The sequence below is a fragment of the Sabethes cyaneus genome, chromosome 2, assembly GCF_943734655.1.
Source record: "Sabethes cyaneus chromosome 2, idSabCyanKW18_F2, whole genome shotgun sequence".
In the NCBI taxonomy this organism is placed as follows: Eukaryota; Metazoa; Arthropoda; class Insecta; order Diptera; family Culicidae; genus Sabethes; species Sabethes cyaneus.
The window spans coordinates 38,214,738-38,236,469 of record NC_071354.1 but is presented as its reverse complement, the minus strand read 5'-3'; the positions used below and the strand labels follow the sequence as shown (position 1 = coordinate 38,236,469).

General features: G+C 45.6%; 2 protein-coding genes across 2 annotated transcripts; one reads left to right on the top strand and one right to left on the bottom strand.

Moving 5' to 3' along the window:
• The first annotated feature begins 10,569 nt into the window (after positions 1-10,569).
• Positions 10,570-11,438, top strand: LOC128735309 (chymotrypsin-2-like). The gene is made up of 3 exons (XM_053829798.1): positions 10,570-10,618; positions 10,687-11,237; positions 11,301-11,438. The coding sequence occupies exons 1-3, from the start codon at positions 10,570-10,572 to the stop codon at positions 11,436-11,438; spliced, it is 738 nt and encodes a 245-aa protein (XP_053685773.1).
• Positions 11,439-11,646: 208 nt separating this feature from the next.
• LOC128737276 (chymotrypsin-1-like) lies at positions 11,647-12,458 on the bottom strand. Its single transcript, XM_053831880.1, has 2 exons — positions 12,407-12,458; positions 11,647-12,344 (listed from the first exon to the last, which is right to left on the bottom strand). The coding sequence occupies exons 1-2, from the start codon at positions 12,456-12,458 to the stop codon at positions 11,647-11,649; spliced, it is 750 nt and encodes a 249-aa protein (XP_053687855.1).
• Positions 12,459-21,732: the final 9,274 nt, after the last annotated feature.

The window sequence follows — 21,732 nt, the reverse complement described above, 5'->3', positions numbered from 1 at the left end:
TGAAGAAAAGTATGGATTCTTGATGTTGAACTATTGAAAAATTGAAAATAATGAACCTATGTTTTACCAGAATTCTCGCTTCGTGATTGGTTGGAAGATTCTTTGTGATGATCTAAACCTATACCAATTTGATATCTGTGCTTGGGAAGTAATCCAAAACAAGTGACAAACTTTCCTCATTTCAACAAGATTTCTTAACACCGTGGACCGTGGTTAAACCTAGACCATTTTGATGTCCTTGCTTGGGAAGTACGCCAGAAAGAGTGACAAAGCCGCCTCGTGCCAACAGATTTCTTACGAACGCGAATAAACCTAGTCCAATTTGATGTCTGTGTTAGGGAAGTGTGCCAGAAAAAAATGACAAGTTCGTCGTCCCAACAGATCGCAAATTCTTTACTGCGAGACGATTAAACCTCAGCGAATTTGATATCTGTGTTGGAAAAATGTGCTACAGCTGTAGTGTTCGGTTTTAATACGACACTGTATGAATCCACATGCTTGCCGATGCCGTTTCATTAGAACTGTAGTGAAAAGATGTGCTGTTGATAAAATAGGACTGAATTGGTAAAATCCCTTCAACGTGGGGAACCATGGGTAATAAAAACAATCTTTAATTTCAGTAAGGTAGCAGGAAAGCAATAGTTTGTGTTCTTGATTTTGTTAAATTGTTTTCAAATGCACAATCTTTTGAGAATTGAACGTATGTAATGTTACTACTTTGATAAATGTTACATACAACGCATGTAGCATGTATATATGTTGCATATAGCATGTGTACATGAAGAATCGAATGAATACAAGCATGAATACATGCTGCTATCACTACAAAGAGACTTAAGTAGTCCTGCGTCACCTATATATGCGGTCGTGTCTTGTACACAACCCCTCTGATTTTTTCGGAAATCGCTAGTTCAACGAAATATGTGCGTAACCAAATATCTATTAACTAATTCCAAATTATACATTGGTCGCTTTTATGAACACGTAATGATCGATATGTTCAGTTAAATTTATTTTCCATTAGCATATGATACACAGCAGATCGATAAATTGAATTACAAGTTTTAGGACATTATAACAGCGCTGGAAGCACTGATTACGTGGCGAAAGCGTGCTCTGCCAATACAGATGCATTTTTAAGGCGCAAAACAATACATGCTTCGAATGGTAGCCATTTATCCAGCCATCTTTGAGCCACTTTCGGTTTCCCCTTAATATACAAAGGAGAGGTCTAATATTCATGACTAAAAGGTTGACCAAGAAACGTGAATAGCTTCAGAGATTTGTTTTCTTAAAACATGTCGATAGCACAGCATAAGTGTTGCAAGTAATAAAGTGGCAGGGACCTAAACTGCCATTTTCACACTATGGTTAGATTACGATACTACATCGTGGTTACCGAGTTCTGAACTAGTAAGTGACACGGATTTCGATTATTGAAAAAAGCAAGGTAACTAACCGAGTGGCACGGAGGTTCAAATCAAAATTCAAATGAAGGTCAAGTTATACGTTTGTGGCTCTCTAAGGTGATCCTGTGACACTCCACTATTATCAAACTGGTTCATCTCTACCAGGATGCTTACTTTATGTGCTTGGGTCGAAAAATTTTGAAGTTTGAAAGGGTTGAACTAAAATTTAAGTACTGTACAAATTTTAATAATATGGAAAAATAAACGCTGGTTTCTTCTCTTTTGTTTGGTTATTGAAGGTTTAATGTTATTATTTTTTTCTTGCCCCCCCCCCCCCTTCAACAATATTTTGAGACCAGGACATAAACTTTTTTTCAAATTTGTATAAGCCTAATTAACTTGACTATATTTTTAAATATCCGTTCTGTATTCCTCAAAATCCTTATTTGCCAGTCAAATTCACAACGTATTGCGTACAATAATTATATTTTCTTTCCTTGGGTGCATAAATACTTGTAAGCGTGATTTATGTTACTTGACGAACACCTTATTTAGTTTTATAATATTTACGTGATTTAGAGAAATATAATGTAAACACAAAAGATAATTTTTGCAGACTTGATTGAATCTTATATATAAAAATGGATTTCTGTCTGTCTGTCGGGATGTTCCTTATAGAATCGAAAACTGCTGAACTAATCGGCTTGAAAATTTGCATGTAGAGGTTTTTGGGGCCATGGAAGGTTCTTATGATGGTTAGAGACCCCTCCCCCCACTAAGATGGGGGGGCTCCCATACAAATGGAACAAAATTTGGCATGTGGCTGTTTTTGGTGACAAGAATTTTTTTATGGTAAATTGAGACCACTCCCTTCTTTAGAAGGGAAATTATGACTCCTCTCCCCTTTAAGAGGGGGGGGGGGAGTTCCATACAAATGATATACAAATTTCCTCATAACTCGAGGACTAATCAAGCAAATGGAACCATATTTGGCATGTGGGTGTTTTCGGAGACAAGAACTTTTCTATGATGAATTAGGACCCATTACCTTTTTAGGAGGGGGGGGGGGGGCTCCCATACAAATGGAATACAAATTTTCTCAAAACTTTAGAACTAATCAAGCAAATGAAACTAAACTTGGCATGTGAGTGTTTCGGGAGGCATATTCTTTTTCTATGGTGCAAATCGAGAAATTTTAGACTCTTACATAAAACATTAGTCAAAAACAAGATCACCAAAAACTATCAATTAGGTTTATTTATTTTCCTAGGTCTACTGACCTCTATTGCCTCTATTATTAATATGTTTTAAATACTATTTTTTCACATGTCTTTATGTAACTTTCAAACTACAAGCCCAATCGTCATGAAATTTGGAAGTTAAAGGTTTGCAAGGCTCCTCTTTCATATGCAATCAATTTGATTCAAATCGGTTAAGGGACCTATGAGATGAATGAATGAAGCCCCATATTTTTCGTATTTTTATACATAACTTTTGAACTAAAAGTCCGATCAGTATGAAATTCAATAACGATCTATGGGACACCTAGACCTTTCATTTGACACTAAGAACATTAAAATCGGTTCAGCCATCTCCGAGAAAAGTGAATGAGATTGAAAGCGTCACAGAAACACACACAAAACCTGGCAGGCCTTCAAGTACGTTCCAAATCTATCGACCGGCGACCACCGGGCGGGAGTAGGTTCAGATGCTTTTTCCTGATTTACGTCAGTCTGGCTCTGAGGTGCAGTTGCCCATAAGGCGCTGCCCCAACCCTCGCATGGTTCTCCCTGTTCCATAGATCGCCATGGGATCATTAAAGTGACTACTTCAAATGGGTTTGGATAGCGGCTTGAAGGGGGACCCTTTAGAATCAAAATGAGTCTTTTAAACAAATTTACAGCAAGTGCAGATACGGTGGAAAACCCGTTCGCGAGGGGAGGCATCCAGCGTTCTCCACCAAGGGTGGAGAAGGAAGCAACCCGAAGTGCTAGTGTGGGTGGCAAGAGCAGCGGTACGCCTGCCACGCCAGACACAGCGATGAACGGCCCATCGCTAATCAAGGCGATGGGAAAGAATAGGGAGGAACTACCCAAAGTGGTAGCCGCGTCACAGCAGCTCGATTTAATCATCGAGTTCACGTCAGGTCGCGGCAATTTCTCCAAGGACTTGAAGCAGAGCTTTCTCATGCTTCGGAGAACCTTGTATGCTGCGACCAAAGTGCACAACGACCTCGTGGCGCATGTAGGAGACGTGAAGACCGTGAAGGCGTCGAAGTCGGTACAAACGGATGCCTGCTCGTTGACGGCGTGTCGCAACGTGGCCCTGGAAGCCACGGAGAGCGCTACCAACAGCGGTAAGGCATCTGCTAAGCGTCTGAGACAGTCCTCGGGGGATGGCACCCCTGGTGGACCAAAAAACGCCTGATCGGTAAAAGCCCTCAGGCTAGCGAGTTGGTGGAGCCAACCGACCAAGCAGCGGGAAACACCAAGACGGGTGGCCCGTGGATCGAGGTCACGGCCAAGAGGAAGAAAAGAGGAAGCTCCACCAAAAAGAAAGCTTTCACCTAAACCGACAGGGAAGCGAGCGAAGAAGGGCGACGCTCTTATCCTGAAAACCGACGGGTCGAAATACTCGGAGATTCTGAAGGCCATGAGAGGAGATGCCCTACTCAAGGAACTGGGCGCGGACGTGCGGAGCATCCGCCGCTCACGCACGGGCGAAATGATCCTTGAGTTGAAGAAGGACGCCACCAAGAAGAGTTCCGCATACAAGTCGATAGCGGAAGAAGTGCTCGGGGAGGGAGTGCACGTACGTGCTCTCACACCAGAAATGACTCTCCAGCTTAAAAATCTGGATGAGATCACCGATGTGTGTGAGGTCGTACAGGCCCTCAAAGAGCAAAGTGGAGTGGTGGTGGCAACCGAGGCGGTTCGCCTGCGTAAGGGTTCTGTCGGGACCCAGGTAGCCACCATACGACTTCCGCTGGCGGACGGAAACGAAGCCCTGAAAGCTGCTAGGCTAACAGTGGGGTGGTCGGTATGCCCACTAAGCGTGCTGAAGCAATCGGAGGCTTGCTTCCGATGCTTCGAGCACGGGCATAAGGCCTGGAACTGCAAAGGGCCAGATAGGCGCCAATTGTGCAGGAGATGTGGCAGGGCTGGCCATAAAGCAAGGGACTGCGCGGAGCCTCCCCAGTGCTTGATCTGTACCGGTAAAAGGGACGCAAAGCACGTAACGGGAGGTCCAAGGTGCCCGGCTGGTGTGCCGGCGACCAAGCCACGATCATAGTGCAAGTGACACAACTCAACTTGAACTACTGCAGCACGGCTCAGCGACTGTTACACCAAGCAGTTTCCGAGTCGACAACGGACGTTACCATCATCTCGAACCCATATCGCGTCCCTGCCGGAAACGGCAACTGGGTGTCGCATGGGTTCGGGACGGCGGATTTGCGATTGCCGCCAAAGTGGGTGGAGTGTTCTACTGCAGCTGTTATGCTCCGCCGAGATGGTCTATCGAGCAGTTTACGCGGATGGTAGACCGAGTATCAGTTGTGCTGACTGGTCTAAGGCCGGTGGTTGTGGCAGGCGACTTCAACGCTTGGGCGGTAGAGTGGGGAAGTCGTCGCACGAACCATAGGGGTCGGATTCTGCTTGAGGCTCTGGCAAAGCTCAACATAGATTTGGCCAACGTCGGCACCACAAGTACCTTCAGTAGGAACGGTGCGGAGTCTATCATCGACGTGACATTCGGCAGTCCAGGTCTGATAGGAGACTGGAGGGTAGACAATGGCTACACTCACAGTGACCATCAGGCGGTCCGCTATGGTGTCAGCCAGATAACGAGGCGGCAGGTGGCGAGTAGAGCCAACACTCCAACCACCCGTGGATGGAAGACATCATACTTCGATCCCGAAGTATTTGTGGAAGCGATCCGGAGAGAGTGCGGTGATCGCGGTATGCCCGATCCGAACGCTGATCATTTGGTTGATGGAATTTGGCCGCGATCCTGTGACGCTACCATGCCTAGGAAAGGTCGACCTAGGTATGGCAGGTCACCGGCTTACTGGTGGACAGATGAAATTGCGGAACTCCGCGGAGCCTGCTTTCGTGCGAGGAGAATTATGCAAAGAGCTCGTTCGGACGAAGGCAGGGTTGAATGTCGAGTAGCACTTGTTGCCGCACGCGCAGCGCTTAAGAGTGGGATAAAAGATAGTAAACGAGCCTGCTTTGAAAGGTTATGTGCTAGTGCCAATGCGAATCCGTGGGGTGATGCCTACAGGGTCGTAATGGCAAAGACCAAGGGCGTGATGGCGCCCGCAGAGCAATCGCCAGAGATGCTGGAGCGGATCATCGAGGGCCTCTTTCCGCGCCACGAGCCAAGGCCCTGGCCCTAGCCCGCTGAGTCGTCCCACGGCCGACGTTCCAGTATCTCAGACCATAGCGTAGGATGGTCGGCCTCCCAGCCGAACATCCAAAGTAACGTGGGCGACGGCGGTTTGGAGGTCGGGGAGGAAGTGACGGTTACGAACGGGGAACTCATTGATATCGCTAAAACCCTAAAGGTGAGCAAGGCACCGGGGCCAGACGGTATCCCGAATATGGCCATTAAAGCGGCTATTCTAGAGGCTCCCGAATTATTCGGGGCAGTCATGAATAGATACCTGGAAGCTGGCCACTTCCCGGACAGATGAAAGCGACAGAACCTGGTCCTATTGCCGAAGCCGGGAAAACCTCCGGGTGTCTCCTCGTCATATAGGCCGATCTGTCTACTCGATACTGCCGGCAAGGTGCTGGAGAGTACAGTACACGGAGGGTACAAACGGTCTGTCAAGGAACCAATTCGGCTTCCGAAAAGGTAAATCTACGGTGGATGCCATCTTGTCTGTCACTAAGACAGCCGAGGTGGCAATCCAGCCCAAGAGGACAGGTATTCGTTATTGCGCAGTTGTCACGCTCGACGTGAGAAATGCGTTTAATAGCGCTAGCTGGGACTCCATAGCCAACTCGCTTCGGAACGTCCAAGTGCCGGTGTCGCTGTACAGAATTCTGGAAAATTATTTCCAGAATCGTGTGCTATGCTACAACACGAAGGAGGGTCAGAAATGCGTTGCAATCACCTCAAGGGTTCCGCAAGGTTCCATACTGGGCCCGGTGTTGTGGAACGTCATGTATGACGAGGTGTTGAAGCTAAAGTTCCCGGTAGGGATGGCTTTGCGGACGACATCACCTTGGAAGTTTACGGTGAATCTATCAGAGAGGTTGAGTTGACGGCTGCCCACTCTATCAGCATTGTTGAAGATTGGATGCGATCCAGGAAACTGGAGCTAGCGCATCATAAAACGGAGGTTATCGTGGTGAACAACCGCAAGTCGGTGCAGCAAGCAAATATCAGCGTCGGGGACTGCACTATTTCGTCAACGCGGTCCTTAAAACTCCTGGGAGTCATGGTCGACGACAAGCTCAAGTTCGGGAGCCACGTCGACTATGCCTGCAAGAAGGCTTCCACAGCTATTTTGGCATTGTCTCGTATGATGTCTAATAGCTCCGCGGTATATGGCAGCAAGCGAAGGCTTTTAGCCAACGTGGTCCAGTCCATACTCAGGTATGGCGGGCCGGTGTGGTCATCGGCGTTAGGTACCAAAAGCTATCTAGCCAAGCTGAAAAGCACCTATCGTCTCATGTGCTTAAGAGTGGCGAGTGCGTATCGCACAGTTTCACATGACGCAATCTGCGTCTTAGCGGGTATGATGCCTATTGGTATCATCATCAGCGAGGACGTAGAGTGCTTCAACCAACGTGGAACTAGAGGCATACGGTGTACCACAAGATCGGCCTCGATGATCACATGCCAGCGGGCATGGTCTGATTCCACAAAAGGCCGGTGGACACATCGACTTATCCCGGAACTATCCGGGTGGGTCAATAGGCGCCACGGCGAAGTCAACTTTCACCTGACACAAATTCTGTCAGGGCATGGTTGTTTTAGACAGTATCTGCACAAGTTTGGGCAGGCGGAGTTCCCCGCGTGTCCCGAATGCGTGGACGTTGTGGAAACTGCAGAACATGCTTTCTTTATATGCCCTCGTTTCGCGGGCGTGAGAAGCAACATGATGGCAGTTAGCGGACAGGACACTACTCCGGATAACTTAGTCCAAAGGATGTGTTTTAGCTCGGACGTCTGGGGTGCGGTCAATGCGGCTGCTACCCAGATCGTACTTGAGCTACAAAACCGCTGGAAAGCCGATCAACGGCGAATAAACAGCCTAACTACCATAGTCCAGTAGTTATCTAAGAGTGTGTTTTAAGCACAATAGCCCCTCCCTGAAGTAATACCGATAAGGTGGTTCCAGGGGGGATCGAGGCTGGAGACTCGAGTAGGGTTTTAGTGGGTCTGGATCCTCACGCCCCAGTAGGGGGGTCGGGATACCAAACCCCACTCCCTGAGTTGTCTTCTCAGGTGTCTGATAGCAGATTTCCCTACTCGTTAAAAAAAAACACACACACACACACACATACCCGCACAGAAAATGCTCAGTTTTCGAAACTGAGTCGAATGGTATATGACATTCGGCCCGCAGAACCTTCTTTCCATTTCCGGTTTTCCGAGTGATTTCTATACCGTTATACTATATATTTATATAGTAGAAAGGCAAAACATTACAGTAATGCTCCATACTGCTTCCAACAAGATTCTGCACCGTCTCATCAAGCGAAAGCTATACAGGATTGGCGTGAGGACAATTTTTCCGATTTCATTTCTTTGAAAAAGTGGCATACCTCTTCGCCTGTTTTGAATAATCTCAACTTCTATGCATGAGGTTACACACTAGGCAAACTAAGAGCACCAAAGGTTTGGCTGTGGCGTAGCAACGTTTGGTGAAGATTAAAATTCTTAATTTTTTTACCGAACACCGGAATTTTTTTAACGAAATTACAACTGCTGAACGTTCGGTAAAAATGTCGGTGATAGATTTCAACGTTGTCGGATCTACAGTAACGTTTGGCACCACCGTTACGGTGTTCGGTAAAAAAATTTAAGTATGAAAAGTGAAATGCCTCAGGATATCGTGCGTGCCAGCTGTAACGCTTTTCAACAACGATTGCGACTGGTGGTAGTTAAAGCAAAGGGAGAAAGATTTGAATTGGACTAATTTAAGACAAATGAATATACTTTTGTTTCCCAGTTGGCCTCGAGGTATAATGCTGGCCTAATAAACCAGTCGTAGTATGTTCGAATCTCGGCTGGGAGAGGCTGCTAAAGTCGATAGGATCGTAGCAACTGGGCCTGCAATTGTCCTGTACTCGTAATAGAACCTACTGCACGAAAATCCCTTTCTCCGGAATTTGACCACTGAACTTCCACCGCTAGTCGGTGCAGTTCTCAAGCAAGCAAGTCACCTCGTGTCGATTCATGAAATATTCGAACATTCCAGGTACCATCCGGCATGGACTGGCGTATGCCGATTGATCTGTTCTGTTTTCTGTATCTTCATTTTCGTCGTTCGCGGTATGAGGAGTTCCGAAATAGGGTGCTGTATGGTTTCATCTACGGCGGGTCTTCGTCTACTTTCCCGACAGCATTGGAACCAACTTTGATGCGAATTAGGGGATTGTCCCCTGTTGTGAAACACCCATGGTTTTTGACGCGTTTTAAACTAGCACTGCCAAATTACTACCAACGTCTCGTCTCATTGTACTCTTCCTTTCGAGCAAACAACCATCAAAATATAGATTTTAGAATATTTTGTAGGAAAGATGTTCGAAAAACATGCCGGAAAAAGTTTTTTAGAATGCTTTGGGATTATTTTTTGTGTACCAAATAGAATAGAAAAAAGCAGTAAAATGTATATAACCTTAGTTTGGATCTTTATTTCATCACACAGATAAATTTTAAGTGAAATAATTTACTCAAAAAATATTATATGCTGCTAGATAAAGTCAGTAGGATCGTTGCACTAACCCCGTAACTGTACTCTAACAGCCGGCTGCGAAGTCTATCGATAAATAAGGGTCAAACCTTAGGAAGACACTTAAGCCCAAGGCTTTGCTTTTTGACTAGGATCTGCGAGAAGATACTAGGTAAGGGCTTCAGAGATCCAGAGCTATATTTGATATTCATTTCAAGTAACTTAAAAATATTCTTTTCGACATTAGTTATTAGTTGATTGTTCTGACGTTTCCCAGGGAAGCAATCTAGACCTCTATCTGTTCTCGCGTTTCATCAACCAACTTTTTAGTCATTTAGCCTAAGTTGTTCTATGCTAATGGCATCGTGGTCGCGCCACAAATCTCCTCGTTATTGCAACATTGAAACAATTACTTATTCGCCTATTAATTTGGGATAAGCCAGCGAGATGCTTACTTTTTATGGACAGGTTGTCTTCATTGACCATTTTTGGCTTTCTGGAATGTTGACAAGCAAAATTGCCGGATTTAGAGTTGAACGACCCACATGCCGTCCAATGAAATTCAGTGAATCCAGAAATATGCACAGTTGGATTAGGATTAGTCAATCATACTTGTTATTTACTTGACATTGGGATACGAGTCAGTATGAGTGCTTGTGGCATAAACAGGATGTTATAGACCAGCGGTGTTGATTTTCTTCCTGTAAAACAGTAATATTTGCTAATAAAACCAACCTAGATCCTGGTAGTCATACGATTTGACATTGTGTAATCCAACGGTCACATTTAAAAACCCGTAGCCGCATAAAAGTTCGACATGGAATACATTATTCATTTCCTTTCCTTATTTCTTTGTCTTTCGTTTGTTCGATTAATTGCGGGATGTCCCGTGCACGCATTGCCAACATCCGAGCTAAAGTACGCTCATTTTTATGACCGATAATGAACGTATTTTAGGACCAACTGATAGCAAAGCAAAATAAGATAAGAATCGTTATAAATTAAAATGATAAAAATGCTCACACGTGTATAGATTAGCATGAGTTAAAAGAGTATCTAAAACATACGATTTAGCAATACCCCCTATAGAACAAGCGGCTTCAATTGAGCACTCGTTGGTGGTAGGGTCTCAATCAGCTAAATCAGATTGCGGATATTCTCCATCCTGGGTGCTTATCTTCCGTAATTTGTAACTTATAAAAGAATAGGCTTATTAGCTACTGTTGCCATTTGTCGTTACGGTTTACCATGATCCACATTCTTTTACTTTGCTTACTCGGAGGCGCCCTTGCCGTGCGTAAGTATTCAAATCAGTAGTGGAATACTATTGCGAAATGGCTTAACCGCAAACTAATCATTACATAGCGACAGCTGATAAGCGTGTTGTTGGAGGATTTCCCGCCGAGTCCGGAGATGCGCCATGGATGGTTTCGATGCGTAATTCGTTCAACATTCACTTCTGTGGAGGAACTTTGTTGAACCAGCGATTCGTCCTCACGACGGCCGTCTGTATGGAGGGTAGACTATCCTCCACTACCATGGCTGTTGTTGGTTCGCGTTTCCTGAATACCGTAGCAGCCCCCTATTATGGATTACAAACAATCACACATCCCCAATACAATCAGAATACGTTGGAATTCAATGTGGCACTATTCCAGACGATCCAGAACATAGTTTTCACCAACATTGTGCAACCGATTCAACTGAATGGTGCCTTCATAGAGCCCGGAACTCGTGCAAGATTTTTCGGTTGGGGTGCCAATGAAGAAAATGGCGGCAATTCGAACGCCCTGATGACCATCAACTTGAACGTGATGCATAATGAAGCTTGCCGTAATTCGCTCGGATCCGATGGAATGCGGGTCACTGGCACCACGCTGTGTACACTGAACCGCGAAGGACAAGGACTATGCACGGTGAGTATTGTGAAAGTAATTACTGTATGAGCATGTGCAATTAGTGACCAAATGCGATTTTAGAACGATGCCGGAGGTTCTCTTGTGTTTGATGGAATGGCCATAGGCATTGCTTCTTGGAAGATCCCATGCGCTACTGGACGCCCAGATGTCTTCGTACGAGTATCCGACATCCGCGATTGGGTGATGAGCATAATCTAGGCATTAACCAACAAAATGGAAAGTGATAATATATTGACACAAGAAGCACGTTGTTTGAATACGGTAAAAAATATATTTCTAGTTCTGCTGAACTGTAAAATGGGTGTTATTTTCCGGTTTCTATTCTGAAAGCTTTCGTGCTGTACTTGTGGGTTTTCCTCTTGACACAAAATATTTTTTTCATGATTTTCTTAAACAGCTCATTATTTTAGACTCTGGTTGTACTTAAAATCCACGAACGATGGGTGGCAACTCTGGTATAAACATCAGGTTTTCCAACAGCACACGGAACACCCCAGGACACTAAACCAGCCAAAACCCCATCAACAATCAATGGGCTTCCCGAGTCTCCCATGCAGGTACCTTTACCAACCCGCGAGAACGTACACAAACTGCCGCTATGAATTCTAGTGCGATGATAAGTATCATGTCTGAGTCTGCAATCCAGGTTGTCCAAAGTTCTCACTTCCATATACTGTAGCATCGTGGAAGCGGTAGCGTCCGACTGCAATTTGCCCCAACCGCTAACGACGGCGATCTTTCCTGCCGGAACGATGGAATCACCCATGTTAACCGACTTCACCTGTGTGGTCATCACAATCGGATAACCAGTCTGCATCAAGGCGATATCATTATCCAGGCTGCGCTCATTGAAATCAGGATGTTCAATAATCTGCCACAAATTGTAACTTGTGCCACCAGTAGTCCGATCGATAGAACCAACCACCACCCGGAGCTGATAGGGCTGACTGCCCATGGTACAGTGGGCTGCCGTCAGCAGCCACCGTTCGTTTATTATAACAGCTCCACACACATGGGAATTTTTCAGATCACGCAACGAAGCCTGAAATGGGAACTGTCCAGGCCCCGCTTGACGACCACCGACGATGCGGCCAGACTGGGCCTCTGAAAGTAGATGTTGTTAGGAATCAGTTACACTTTCGGTAGCGTTAACACTGCTAATTTACCGTTCGCTAGCGCCGAACTGATAAGGCAGACAACTAATAGATACTGGAACATGATGGTTGGTAAACTGAAGCAGTTCTGTTCTGGCGGTTGATTTATATATCCAGCGCAGACGTCTTTGGGGGGTATCTGGAAAGCGTTGATTCATCAATTGGACCCATGCAAGACCATCTGCTAGAATTTTCTTTTTTAACCTAATTCATCACTGCGTTATCTGAAAAAAAATTATAGATTTTCTTCAGTTCTTCAGTTTCAAAACTATTAAGTGATCAACTTGTTTGAATAGTAAATCAGTATGCAAATTCACAACGTAAATTTAATTTATAGAATTTAATAATTGTGATTCCGTTTTCAGATTTACTTATTCTCGTAGCTTACAGCTCCATTACTCTTCTTTAGTTGCCAATTCGCAACATACCAGTACTTCTCAATCATCATTAGCTCAGGGAAATTTACTGCATTCTACTCCTCGAGGACCAGATCGACGCCATTGTCGTTGTACCGCTGCACTGTTTAGCTGTATTTGAATAGTGACAAACAGCCGCGAACCGCGCAGTCGAACCAAAAAAGGCTGTCAACCTTAATTTGTTGTGAGAAGTCAGTAACCTTTATACCCAAATACACACAAGCACGCATAAATTTAATAAGCATATCGCTCACTCAATAGCGATTATAGCAAAAAGAAATGCAGTGCAGGTCATACAGCAAACACCCGGGCGATATTACAATAGATCAACTATATTGGGCGCAGTAATGAGTCCACACATGGAAAAAAGGCGGTAGTCCAGCGCCTCTATGGTTCAAAGGTACACGGATACCAGCGAACCACACGCCCTGGCGGGTGTTGTGGGTTGAAATCCGGTTATAATCTCTGATTATAGCTTGGTCCGACCCATGCACCTTCCAGCATTGGACAAAAGGTAGGAGTCACAACGACAACTTGTTAAGCGTAGCCCTCCCCCTTCCTTTCCACTCTTTCCCCTCCTTTCCCAAAAAATTGTCATTACCTTCCCCTACCGTTCCTCCATCAATTGTAGAACCATCGTTTCAAAAAATATTAAGGCGGTAGTTGTTCTCCGTACCATCTATAACCATCTGGGAGCGATTCTTATAAACCTCTTCTGATGAGGGCTTCGTAGATCGCTAGTACTGCATGAGGGTCATCGAGATCACGGCCAAAACTTTTCGGACAAGTACACAAAGTTTCAGACTCTTATTAATGACGTTGTCAATGTGCCTATTGAAGGCAAGCGAGCGATCGAAGTTTGGCCCAGGTCGCGGAGCACTCATTCCTGCTTACTTTCAATCTACGGTTTTCGCACATCGGTTTCGGTCAGTTCCCACATAACCTAAGTCAAGCTGCAATTTCGTGGAATCATCAATAGATTTGATGAGAAAAAAATTTTCACATCATCTACTTAAATCATTATAGTTGCATGGGCGATAACATCTGGCAATTTGTTCATCAGAAGTACGGACAACAATGGTCCTAAGTAACAGCTTTGGGGTACTCCTGAGGAGTGACCTTCAGCAATCGATGTTGCACAGGAGCAATATGGTTGACATTATCTTAAAGGCGACTATAAACTAAGGACTCGAAAAGCTTCGCAATAGCCGATTGGATAGCAACTCCGCGATAATTTTCCACGTCGCCTCTAGCCCCTTTCTAGCCCCTGCATCGGAGTGATGTGCGAGATCTTCCAGATTCCCGGAAAATGGCCGGTGACACATTGAACAAGCACGTAAGAGGCACCACAAATTCTAGACGAAACTATTTCAGGAATCTATTTGCTAGCATATCCAGTTCGGCAGACTTATTGAAATTGAGCTTACGAATACCGTTTTCTACATACCTACAATTGGTATGAAACATCGTCAGTATCAACGGTTGGTAAACGGCTGGATAATGCGGAATATAGACCCCATAGTGGTCGTTAGCCTCTTATCCAGCCACTCCGATCCCGACCTCCTCGTGGTACCAGCCGGAATACGAGCAACCTTAGCGGAGATCGGGTAACCAACCCCGGTGGAAACTAAGGTCGTATACTAACCGGGAAGGAGGTATAGTGAGTCTCGGCACTATAAGATGGCAGCCCCATCACGCGACTCGGTAGTGTTACCCCAGTACGGCTACACACCTAAACAGCACAAACTAACAACATTCAAGCATATACGGAGCGGAATATTCGGCATCGACCTAGGCGACGGAATAAGGATGACGAATGGAGGCTCGGGACTTGGAACTGCAGATCGCTAAATTTCGCAGGTTGCGAGCGGGTGCTGATTGAACAGCTGGAACCCCGCAAACTCGGCATCGTAGCTCTACAGGAAATCTGTCGCAAAGGAGAGAAGGTATGGAAGATCCGTGGTAGAAAGGCCCAGTTTTACCAGAGCGGTGACGCTACCAACGAACTGGGAACGGGCTTTGTAGTGCTGGGCGGAATGCAGGATCGCGTGATAGATTGGAAGGCGATCAACGAGAGAATGTGTGCATTGAGGATAAAGGGCCGTTTCTTCAATTATAGCATCATTAACGTGCACTGCTCGCACGAAGGTAGACCCGACGATGAAAAGGAAGCGTTCTACGCGAGGCTGGAGGCAACGTACGACAGCTGCTCGTCACGGGACATCAAGATCGTCATCGGGGATATGAACGCCCAGGTCGGTAGGGAAGAAATGTATAGACCGGTGGTAGGACCCCATAGCCTGCACACCGATACAAACGATAACGGCCAACGATGTATAAGCTTCGCAGCTTCCCGAGGCCTGGTAATCCGAAGCACCTTTTTCCCGCGCAAGGATATCCACAAAGCCACCTGGAGATCACCTGACCAACGTACAATGAACCAAATTGACCACGTTCTCATAGAGGACCGGTTCTTCTCTAACATCACGAACGTACGCTCCCGTCGGGGTGCGGATATCGATTCTGACCATTACCTAGTAGCAGTACATGTGCGCTCAAAGCTGTCCACCGTATACCGGACACGTCAAAGCCGCCCTCCTCGGCTGAACATCAGGCAGCTAGATAACCCACAAGCTGCCGAGAACTACGCGCGAGTACTGAATGAGGCACTGCCTTCTTCCGAGGAGTTAGGTGCTTCAAACCTCGAAGACGGTTGGGGCAGAATACGCTCGGCCATCGGAGAGGCCGCTACCGCGGCACTAGCCTCGGAGTACACAAAATGATTGGTTTGATGGGGAATGCCAACAAGCGGTGGAGGAGAAAAAAAATGCTTGGAAAAATTATCTAAGTATTGCCACTAGAGAGAACCTGGCCAAGTACCGACGAGCTAGGAACAAGTTGACCACGATCCTGAGGAGAAAAAAGCGCTAAAAGGAGGACAGAGATCGTGAAGAATTGGAGCAACTATTCCGAGCTAATGACACGCGCAAGTTTTATGAGAAGGTGAACCAAACTCGGAAGGGCTACACACCGAAACCTGACGTGTGTAGGGACGAGGGAGGGAATCTAATTACAAACGAGCGCGAGGTGGTCGACAGGTGGAAGCAGTTCTTCGATGAACACCTCAATGGCGAAGTCGCAGAAGGAGGCGGAACGGAAATTAACCTAGGAGCGCCCATGGAAGATAGTGATGTCCTAGCACCTGATCTCCAAGAAGTCAAACGAGAAATCAGGTTGCTGAAGACCAATAAAGCCGCTGGGAAGGACCGCTTACCGGCAGAGCTTTACAAACATGGCGGAGAAACGCTAGCAAAGGCTCTACACTGGGTTATTTCGAGGATTTGGGAGGAGGAAAAGCTACCGGAGGAATGGATGGAAGGAGTGGTTTGTCCCATCTACAAAAAGGGTGATCGGCTAGACTGCTGCAACTATCGCGGTATTACGCTGGTAAATGCCGCCTACAAGGTACTCTCCCAGATCCTGTTACGCCGGCTGTCACCGATAGCACAAGGTTTCGTAGGGAATTATCAGGCGGGTTTCATGGGGGCTCGCGCAACTACGGACCAAATTTTTACTATCCGACAGATCTTGCAGAAATGTCGGGAGTACAACGTGCCCACGCATCACATCTTTATTGATTTCAAAGCAGCATACGATACAGTCGATCGAGACAAGCTATGGCAGATAATGCATGAATACGGTTTTCCGGACAAACTGACGCGACTGATCATTGCTACATTGGATCGAGTGATGTGTTACGTACGCATCTCTGGTACACTCTCGAGTCCCTTCGAGACGCGACGAGGGTTGAGACAAGGTGACGGTCTATCCTGCATGCTGTTCAACATCGCTCTTGAGAGGGTGATCCGACGAGCGGGCATCGAAACGAGAGGCACGATTTTTACCAAGAGTAGCCAACTTCTAGGCTTTGCAGATGACTTCGATATCATTGCCAGGAACTTTGCGACGGCGCAGGCAATCTACACCAGACTGAAAGCGGAGTCTAGGAGAATTGGGCTAAAAATAAATGCGTCGAAAACCAAATACATGAAAGGAAGAGGCTCAAAGGAAACAAATGTGCGCCTCCCACGGACGGTAACCGTTGACGGCGACGAACTAGAAGTGGTAGAAGAGTTCGTGTATTTGGGATCGCTGGTGACCGCGGACAACAACACTAGTAAGGAGATCCAGCGGCGCATCCAAGCGGGAAATCGGGCCTACTTTGCCCTTCGTAAAACGCTACGATCAGGAAGCATACGCCACCGCACGAAGCTAACAATGTACAAAACCATTATTAGACCGGTAGTTCTTTATGGACTTGAAGCCGTGACGCTGCTTACGGAGGACATACGCGCCCTTGCCGTGTTTGAGCGGAAAGTGCTGCGGACGATATTTGGCGGAGTACAAACTGAAAGCGGAGAGTGGCGGAGGCGTATGAATCACGAGCTACAGGCACTGCTTGGGGAGACTCCCATCGTACATCTAGCGAAAGTTAGCAGGCTACGGTGGGCCGGACACGTCGTAAGGATGCCGGACGACAGTGCGACGAAAACGGTCCTCTTCAACAACCCCACCGGCACCAGGAACAGGGGGGCCCAACGTGCACGATGGCTCGACCAGGTCGAAAGCGATTTGCGACTTCTGAGACGACTAGGAAATTGGCGACGAGTGGCCCAAGACCGAGTTGAATGGAGACGAGTGCTTGAAACAGCACGAGTCACCCCGGCTCTATGCTGCTGAAGAAGAAGAAGAAGAAGAAGACTCCTTGAGGACCAGATCGACGCCATTGTCGTTGTACCACTGCACTGTTTAGTCGTATTTAGTGATGTCCGGTAATCGCTTGAGTAATCGATTAGAGCATCTAATAATCGAATAATTTGTAATCGAATACTGCCGGCACGAGTAATCGAATTATTGAACGAAATATTCAAATATTTCTAATCGGTTACTACTAGCACGAATATTGAACTAATCGATTAGTGCATACAACACTAACCGATTAATCGGTAAACGAATAATTGAAAATTTCGGACATCGCTGTGCATACACCCGAACGCTATAAGGCCAACAACAGCGTCAAGTTTAGTGGCATATGTCATGCACTGGAGTGACAAAGTCTGTTGCGGATCAGCATTGGAGTTGTCGTAACTGTATGCCTCGGAGCGTCTCGTCCCGCACTACCACTTCCAGCGTTAGAGCAGCTCGCCACCGAATGAAGCTCCAACAGCTGGAGGAGAAGCAGGCTTTGGAGACACGCCACCTTGCCGAGAAGCATAAACTGGAAGAGGAGATGAATGATTTGGACGAGGTAGCTAGCAACTGAAGCAGGATTAGCGATCGGTCGAGCCTCAGAAGGGTACAGCAGTGGCAAGATGAATGCGCTGAGCAGAGAGAAGGCGCGCAAAATCTCCCATTGGAAGAGCAAGTAGCAGTCTCCCTGGTTCCACAGAATACCTCACGCGTCCCGGAGAGCACTGAAGATGATAAGTTACCGAGTCCATTCGTTCCCAACATCAACAAACAACCGTTAAACTCGACGGTCAAACCGAAGCACGTTAGTGGGGAACAGCATCAGGCATTCGGCGCGTTCCCTTCGGCGGTTCCGGAGTCTAAACTGACCGAGAGGCAACAGCAGCATCAAACCGGCGCGTTTTCGATGACAGTTTCGGAAGTTATGCCGGTATCTGATCCGACAGGTAATGATAATACCCAAAATTCCCCCGTAGTACAGCATGATAAACAACCAGCATATCTAAAAGAAATTCACAGTTTGCTACCAAATTATAATAACTCCTTCCATCAAATGATGCAGCAATTTGAGCACTTGATGCCATCAGCCACGTTTTCTTCTTTCAATTCATACTCGCATCGTGCCGAAACTGTTCCGCCACTCGGAACGAATACAACTCTTCCGTATAATATGAATCCGACTTGGCCGGCAGGTAATATCCCGCTGCCACCGGGAACCCGCTGCTCGTTGAACAATTCGCTCCTTCTCCGTCACAGTTAGCTGCACGACAGGTAATGCCCCGCGATTTGCCTATGTTTTCGAGCAATCCCGCGGATTGGCCGATATTCATAAGCAGTTTTATGAACACAACGCTCGCTTGCGGTTGCAATTGTGCCGAGAATCCCCGATTCGGTTCCCCAAGTGATTGATACCCTTCGTTTACTATATGGTAGGTCGGAATTGCTAGTCAGTGCTCTATTAGACAAAGTGCGTAGTGTTCCGGCTCCGAAAGCGCAGAAATTAGAGACGATCATTGACCTCGGTATGGCGGTACGCAGTTTATGTGATCATCTTGAAGCGGCTGGATAGCAGGATCACCTCTCGAATCCGACTCTGCTGATGGAACTGGTAGAGAAACTTCCCACACACACCAAAATGCAGTGGGCGGATTATTTGCAACAACACCCGGTGGTCAACCTAAAAACTTTCGGGAAAATTATGCTAGGAGTCATCACCGCAATTAGCAAGATTCCTCGAATGCGGAAAACCACACTCATCGACAGTACGATCAGTCACTTCCATTTCGCATAATTCCGGTCACTATCTGTGGACCTCGAGCCACTATCGAGACCTTTGCGTTCCTGGACGATGGGTCATCCCCATTGCTGGTCGAACTTGAGCTGGTTGAACAACTTGGCATCGACGGATAGACGAAGCCTGAAGTGGACAGGAAATTTGACCAGAGTGGAGTCGGAGTCGAAGCAAGTTCGGATCACAATTAGAGGTGCGACTAGTCAGAAGAAGTCCACCCTGAATGATGTTCGTACCGTAAAAGAGCTCACCCTGCCGAAACAGAGCCTTCGATACGATGAACGGTTCCGTCATCTCAAGGGTACTCGTCTGCTGATAGGCGTGAATAATTTAAGTCTCACGGTGCCGCTGCAGGTGAAAGCAGGCAAGAAAAACGAGCCTGTTGCCGTAAAAACCAGATTGGGATGGCGCGTGTTTGGTGGCAGTGACAGTGGGTACTTCGCGTTGGATGATGTGGGAGCGAAGCCATCGCCGCAGCTAGAGTCCGAAGAAGACAAGCGGGCCAGAAGAATTATGGAAAGAACGACCTTCCGGGTTGGAGATAGATTCGAAACAGGATTACTGTGGAGACATCACCATGTTGAGTTTCCAGATAGCTACGCTACGGTATGGCAGTCAAGCGCTTCAAATGTCTGGAGCGCAGGATGGTTCGAGAACCCGAATTAGTTGCAAATCTGAGAAAGCTAATAGCCGAGTATCAGGTGAAAGGTTACGCACATCGTGCGATTTGATTTGACTGTTCCGAGGAGACCCAAAGCGAGCGCCGGCAGCCACTAGGAGTGGTCACGAACCCACGAAAGCCAGGAAAAGTTCGATTGATTTGGGACGCGGCAGCTAAAGTGGATGGAATATCCCTGAAGTCCATGCTGTTTAAGGTGAAGGTCGTCAGAGTCCAGTTGCATTTTTTAGTGATTTCGGTACTTTCACTACGAGAATAAAGTTGCTAGTAGTAGGTACAAATCTGTTATGAACAATTATGAAACGTAGAATCACGCATCTATTTTTGCTGTTGAACGAGATCCGACAGTAATTCTATCACATAAAATGCTGTTTACGGTGAATTTTATTATCAGTTAATATTATAAGTATATTTTCGACACTCTACGACCGTTAATTTAAAAGCGAAAATTATTGGCCAATTTCATGCCCAACGTAAATATGGCATCACTCCCGTTTGCTTGGTAACGTACCAACAACGACGGTTGCGGATTTGGATTAGCAATCGAAACGAAGTAAAGTTTTTCATATCAATTCAAGTGAACAGTTTGGGCAAAATCATTATAATATCTTTTGTTTCAAGTTAAGTTTCGCGAGTGATGTGATGAATGGAACGGCCGAAAAAAATTAAAGCAAAATCGACGGTGAAAAAGTGAAAATATAATGCTGAATTTTAATTGGGCAGAAATCTCAGTATTTAGTGTAATTTATGCCCCAAAAAGTAATAGAACCTACCGTTCTGATTCAAACTTCGAACACTTAAGCTATGCTGAAACTTTCTTCAAAGAAAAATGCTCGAAAACATCTTTATTCTACTCCCATAAATGGTTTAATAGCATGACAATTTAATTATTTTCGTGTTAAAATTTAAAAATTTAGGATAAAATGTTAATTTATATTGAAAAACACTAAAAAACTGTTGATTCAAACTTCGAACACTTTCATGGTCGACATTCAAAGCTCAAATATTTCAATCTCAGACATCGAAAACTTGTATTACTTTGAAAAGTATTAATGTTTTTAGTGTCTTTCAACTTAAATAAGTGAAATTTCATCATTTTTCTAAACACTGTCTTTTTAAATCCACCTAACACTATGATTTAAAATTTTCGCACAATAATTAGTTTCAATCCGTACTTCTGCAGTCATTTGCTAATATTTTCAAACTCTATGTACCACATCTAAAGCAAGTTAACTTTGTGCAGCTTTACAATGCAGATAATTTATTTTCCCGAAGGAAAATCCGGAAAAAACGAATATTATTCGTGGGTGTTCGAAGATTGAATTACACCTCAAAACGTGATTCAAACTTCGAACACTTTTATTTATCTAATATCTTTGAAATAATGCATCAAATATTGTATTTAACTATGCTTTAGTACGTATATATCTTGCACTTACCTAATAATCACGAAGCGGGAAGGTAAATGTTCTAAAATTGGTAAAATAATGCAAACGAAAAACAGCTACTTTTGCACGAAATGCTAATATTATGCGAACGAAGTTAAAATCTAAGTTCTCACTTTTTCCAGCGTCTGCTGATTTCTTACAAGGAGTCCTACAGTTCAATGTCATACCTCACCGGATGGAGGACATTCTAACGAACACGGTGATGTACAATAAGCATAATATTTTATCATATTAGCGATACTACGAGCATTTTA

Coding starts and splice junctions, on each gene's coding strand:
- LOC128735309 (XM_053829798.1), top strand. CDS start 10,570: ATGATCCACATTCTTTTACTTTGCTTACTCGGAGGCGCCCTTGCCGTG. Junction 10,619..10,686: donor CGGAGGCGCCCTTGCCGTGC/GTAAGTATTCAA, acceptor ATCATTACATAG/CGACAGCTGATAAGCGTGTT. Junction 11,238..11,300: donor AAGGACAAGGACTATGCACG/GTGAGTATTGTG, acceptor ATGCGATTTTAG/AACGATGCCGGAGGTTCTCT.
- LOC128737276 (XM_053831880.1), bottom strand. CDS start 12,458: ATGTTCCAGTATCTATTAGTTGTCTGCCTTATCAGTTCGGCGCTAGCG. Junction 12,345..12,406: donor CAGTTCGGCGCTAGCGAACG/GTAAATTAGCAG, acceptor ATCTACTTTCAG/AGGCCCAGTCTGGCCGCATC.